This window comes from Paramisgurnus dabryanus, chromosome 3 (assembly GCF_030506205.2).
Source record: "Paramisgurnus dabryanus chromosome 3, PD_genome_1.1, whole genome shotgun sequence".
NCBI lineage: Eukaryota > Metazoa > Chordata > Actinopteri > Cypriniformes > Cobitidae > Paramisgurnus > Paramisgurnus dabryanus.
The window spans coordinates 17,502,974-17,508,973 of record NC_133339.1 but is presented as its reverse complement, the minus strand read 5'-3'; the positions used below and the strand labels follow the sequence as shown (position 1 = coordinate 17,508,973).

Sequence of the window (6,000 nt, the reverse complement as noted above, 5' to 3'; positions counted from 1 at the left end):
CGCGATTGCACATCTGGTCAGAACTTTACTTCCGGTTTCTGTTTGTTTATTGGTTTGATTAGTTGCTAAACTGAACCCCTTAACAAATACATCGTCGAAAATAACAAATGTTTTGCTTGTCATATAAATAAACTACTTTAAAAGGACTTTGTTGTTATTTATTCCTAGCAGAGTTTAACGGAAGTTATGTTTGTTCCACGAAAGCAGCTTGTTTATGTTGTTACTGCTGAAAACGTCTATATTACAGCATTTTTAATGTAGGTGTGAATAACAGTGTTCAAACCCTCATATATATTTTTGAATGGTTAATGTTATATAGCCTGGCATATATCTAAGGACCAACACAACAACATTTGCTTAATCACATGCATCTTCATTTCATGCATCTTGTGGTTGGTTTAAACATGATGTCAAGACCGTATTAACCTTGTATAATGTTCGATGCGCTTTTCAACAGGGCCGTAACCTCTATAGACATCAGTGGGGGCAGTGTTCCCCCCAAATATTCAGATTAGTGTTACGCTGATATGGGCTCTCTTCTTTGAAACATTCATTCGATCCCACCAAACCCAGAAGAGACAGTTACATGCTTGCGTATCAAACCACCTGCCACACCATCATCAATAATACTAGAAACGACAACAACACTCATCGCCGGCTGAACTTGAGCTTGATTGCTTTACTTGACACTCGTCAAGAGCTCTAATGAAACTTCCCCACTCGGCATTCCCAGCACCCCCAACCAATCCTATCTGAGATCCACGCCCCCTTCTCTTTTGATTCCTTTCAGGAGCCTCTTACGGGGTCACCGATGAGACCCCATCAGCCAGCCTGAGGTAGCAGCCATCGGAGGCCCACCCTAGGGAATAAGCATGTGTTATCCCTTTCCCTCCCATCCAGCTCCAGTCAAAAGTTCGAAGCCGTGCCTTTAAAACAGAGAACGGTGTGTGTGTTGGCTCCCCTCCCATGCCGGGTCACAGCTTGGCTGGAGATGGAGCTGTGGAGATGAGATGGCCGGGAAGCTGGGGGGAGGCGGAGGTTCTCACATGAAAGCTCGGTGGCCGAGGAGAGAGTCTTAAGCCAGACACAACACAAGGGATCAGACTGGCCCCCCATCCCCCTTAGTCACAACATTTCCCACCAGAGAACAGCTGGAATGTGACCCGTTCCGAAATCAAGGCCTGTACTGACTGACAATAGGATCCAATGGGGTGAGGGGTGGGACCGGAGATTTATCATAAAGTACCCCCCTCCTATCAAAGCTCATTTAAAAAACCCTCGTATCCCAAGACCACAACGACGAATAAGAAAGACATTCGATTGCCGATCTCTGAAGGTGTTCCATAAAAGTTTAATTTATTTCAACTGCTCATAAAATAATAGTTATAATCTCATTATATGTTTGCCATTGTATGGTTTGACATACTTTGTAAAGCACGCACAAAGGACTACCTGTTTCAACTTATGGTAGTAACGTAAAAGTACGGTGTTAAAATAAATAAATGGAACAAAAACTAAAATAAAAATGAATTAAAAATAAGGTGCAATAGTATTTAACATGTCATTTTTTTTTGTTTACGAATGACATGGCTTTCAAATCGAATGCGTTCTTCGTGAAGCATAAATAGTTAGTAAAGTTTAACCACCTGTTTCGGCTGAGGTTCAGCGACTGCCTTGCAAGGCCTTCGTTCTGAGACAGGTACAGAGTCTGGTTTTATACAAGATCTGAGGTTTTTAGTCAAACTAAAACAACTGTACTCGTACTACAACGTGTAGACGTAAATAAGATAATATGTTCCTATAAAGTCATTTACACAGTTCAATTCACAATATTCGTCTCTCCATCCTCCATGCTGCAAAATAGCAGCAATTTGACATGATTGTAGTAGTTGTTTTTTTACACAGCAAGACAAATCCGTATGTGACGTCCAAGGTTGGCATTGCATCGAAACTTCCCTAGTACTTTGCGTTGCTGAACTCCATCAAAATATCGCAAGGCTTTTTGTTGACGAGCTCACGGAGTTTACGAATGCGCCTTGCGGTTGACGCGACCACAAAGCTGTCGGGCTGCAGGACGGCCATGCCATTGTGAACGTCTCCCATTATAATCATTTGACTCGCCGCTCTTGTCACGTTCAAACAGGGACATTTCCAATCCATATTGAGCAGCGTCACTTCCAGAGGTTCCTGCCGGAAGAACCGCAGTCCCATCTTCTCGTCCTTTAAGATCTCCTCCATGGTGATGAGCGCGTGGCCAGAATCCTGGTCTTCCTTCATCTCCAAAATTCGCCCCAGGACCACAAAGTCACTCTTGCAAAAGCTTGGGATCATTTTCTGCCTGGGCTTGCACTGCTTACAGTTCTTGATCTTGGGGAAGGGACACTTATCCTCGCAAGCTTCCTGGCTCTCGAAGTTGTTTTTATTTCCGGCACACCCTCCGTAAACGAAAGGCTGGCATTTCTTTAGCGCAGGAAAGTAGGCCCAACGCGGTTTGTATGACTTGCAAGGCCCCTGTACGCTCGGTAAAGTGCATGGGGCAGCAATCTCCGATTTGCACGAAGCCATGCATGACTCGTACGTGTCAAAATGGTTTTTGTTTTTGTCGCACTGGCTGTACGTGAAGGTAAAGCAGTTGTTTCCCTTGGCTTCGTAGTACCAACTAACGCTCTCCTCTCCGCAAACATCCATATCCGGTTCTTTCGAACATTCCTCAGGTGGTAAGCGAGTGATATTCACCACCGGTTTAGGTTTGGTCTGCTCTCTCGGAACCACAGAGAGTGGAAAATGAGCCTGGACGGATCCACCCAGGTTTTTGGCAGTGCACGTGTAGATGCCCTCATCCTGGATTTGGGCGTTGTATATGACCAGCTGGGCGATGTTAGTAACCACTATGTTTCCTAGCACGTGGTTGGGTCCCATCACGGTGCTTTCTTTGCCTTTAATTTGCTTCTCCCAGGTAATCACCGGTTTCGGCTTACCCGTCACCTCGCACAGGAAGCTGGCGGTTTCTCCCACAAACACAAAATAGTTCATCGGATTGCTGACCATGATAGGTGCTTGAATATCGATAGGGGTGGTCTGAAGATGAGCTGTGGTGGGTCGAACGGTGGTTTCCTCAGGAAGAGGGCTGGTGTTGGAGAAGCTAAGGTGAAACTTACAGGTGACTTCGGTGAGAGTGGTGCCCCTCGTGCAGGCCTCCGCATCTAAATAGCATTTGTTGTAGTAGGTCATGCCGTCCGAGGCGCAGATGAAACGGGGCTCTTGTCCGCAACGGTCTTTGCATTTGCACACCGGCTGTCCGTCCCAGATGTCACACTCTGAACCTTGTTGCGTGCACATGAATTTGTCACAGGTGATGCCTTTGGGCATTCCCATAGGACCTTTCCTACCCCTGAGGTCCATGTAACGGGACGCCACACAGCTCTTGTTTCCACAAACGTTTAAACAGCATTTCTCAAATGGCTCGCAGTCCTGGAGGAAGAAAAGAGATTGGAGTATGTTTGAAGTTTGTAGAAGTATAAGCTGTCTGACTCCAGGCAGATCAGTTAATGGATTGAAGCAGTTACAAAAATAAAATGTGTTGGTTCAGGCTATAGTAAATGTTTTATAGTTTGTCTAATTATTCATAAATAATATCTACATTACATTTATTCATTTAACAAATGTTTTTACACAAAGCGACTTAAAAATAAAAGAGAGCATTTAACATTAAGGACATTGCAATAAAAAAATTCTGAATGTAAACAATGCTTATCTTTTATTAATTTGAATTGAATTACTTAGTTTAATTTAACTGAATTTTGTCCTCAATCTTTTCTTACTAAACTGACAATGGTTACCAATATTTTGTCAAAAATTTCTAAAATAAAAATATCAAAATGTTTGTTGCTTCAGAAAACTTCTATTAAATTGGTATGAGATTTACAACTTAACAAATGCAAAATGCTATTTTATATTTTTTCTTTCTTTTGTGGTAGCAAATGTCAAGTTATCAGTTACAATTTCATTATAGCACCAATAACTCTAGTAACTTCAGTTTTATTATAGTAAAAGTGCATTAACCACGAATTTTGACAATTTGTACTGCCATATAAAACACTGTAATATAATTTAGTAATTACTATAGTAAAATTCTAGTATTTTACCACAGTAAATATTAAAATAGAAATATAATTTTCCATTTACTCTCGTTTATTAATTCACTAATACCACATATAGTTAATTATTTTAAACTCAGCATTTGGTCAAAAAGGGACAAAACTGGGTTGAAAATAACCCATCATTTTATTTTTGACAGTAGTGTACATAAACAAAGTGTAATAATTTCTATAATATACACTAGTACAGTAGACTGTATACTACATTTTACATACTATTTAGGTTCCACTAAAGATTTAATATAAAAGTATAGCAACAATCCTAGATGCCAAAATAATGTTAAAGTATACTACAGTTTTACTACAGTTTTTACAGTTTAATATAGGCTAGCTGATACTACAAAATACTATAGTATACATGAACAAAGTGTAGTAAATACTATTATGTAGGCTTACTACAGCATACAGTACTTTAATTTTGCAGTGTCATTTAGTAAATACTAAAGTAGTCTACTACAGTATTTTAGTGTTGCTAGACTTCTGTAGTAGTTAGACCAAGAATTATAATGATGTCACTACAAATATCATACTTCCACTCTACTGTAGTAAAATCACGTGTAATGTTCATAAATAAAGTCTTAGCATGTGATGATGTATGAGATTTGAACTTACCTGGTCAGACTCGCACTCTCGCTCGCAGGTGCTCATAGCGTCCACCCACAGGTTCGGGTTCATCTCGTTTGGACACATCCCCGCGTGAGAATAAACCACTTTGGACATTGACATTGGCATTGGCAACGCTCTCGCGCGCAAGTCCAACCGCGAGACGCAAAATTGCCCGAATAAAAACCAAATCCATCTGGGAAACAGCATCCACCACATCTCCAGACGCGAGGAAAACCGTGCACGAGTGCGAAAAACTACAGTGCCCGACAAAATAACGCGTAACAAAGGAGAGAAATAAGTGTGGACGTTGGTAAAGTGCTGGACGTCTGATGTGCGTCTCGAGTGTTTGTGTGGAGAGGCGGAGGGGTCCACGCGCGCCCCGCGCTACATTCATTAATGCTGCGCGTTCAACCCCATTATACTTCACATTTAATCGAGTAGATTATAACGCGGGCTTTCCGTCTACATCCTTGACGGGAACAATTATGTGGACGTTATCAAATTACATTTATAAGGTATAGTGGCACCTCTATAAAACACTTAACTATCTAACAATGAGTCGGAGTGCTGGTGTACTGCATCAATATGGTATGCAGTAGTATTTCTATCCTATAGCAATGTATACTACAGTTTATTATAGTAAATACTACTACAGTGTTTCATGTGGGTTCACATGTTTAATAAATAAATTAGCTTTTTAACAAATTAAATTAAATATTGCAATTTATAGTTCAAGTATGTGTAAAACAATATGAATAAATAATAACATAAAAATCTAAATGAAAGTACAATGTAAACGGATTTCTTTAAAGTGGTCAGTTATTATCTTCTGGAAATAACGATGAAGTGCATCACATTGCATTTTGGGATACGGTATTCCGGTCTGCTGGAACAAATGTAGCAATCATCTGGGAAATCTATACATTAAATGTACTATAGTACATAATACTGCATATGCTGCATGCATATGAAGGCTCACTTTTACAATGTTTGCCTAATTATTCTGTTATGTCACATTTTAAATGTTTTATTTTAATTTTATCAAAGTTTCAAGTGAAGTACTGAAACACTGTCTCCAGAAACTTTCAGACAAAATCCTTTGGTTTTACCAGGGAATAGTGTCTTCATGAGATTTAAAGCTTCATAGTGTATACTGTAAGGAACAGCATATGAGCCATAAAGCCAGAAATTCAACTTCTTGTACAGTATAAACACCAAAAATGCTTTTCATCTAAGG

The 6,000-nt window shown here is 40.2% G+C and overlaps 1 protein-coding gene across 1 annotated transcript; it reads right to left on the bottom strand.

Moving 5' to 3' along the window:
* Nucleotides 1-388: 388 nt before the first annotated feature.
* Nucleotides 389-5,093, bottom strand: wfikkn2a (info WAP, follistatin/kazal, immunoglobulin, kunitz and netrin domain containing 2a). Its single transcript, XM_065252588.2, has 2 exons — nucleotides 4,770-5,093; nucleotides 389-3,471 (listed from the first exon to the last, which is right to left on the bottom strand). The coding sequence occupies exons 1-2, from the start codon at nucleotides 4,977-4,979 to the stop codon at nucleotides 1,957-1,959; spliced, it is 1,725 nt and encodes a 574-aa protein (XP_065108660.1). The 5' UTR covers nucleotides 4,980-5,093; the 3' UTR covers nucleotides 389-1,956.
* Nucleotides 5,094-6,000: the final 907 nt, after the last annotated feature.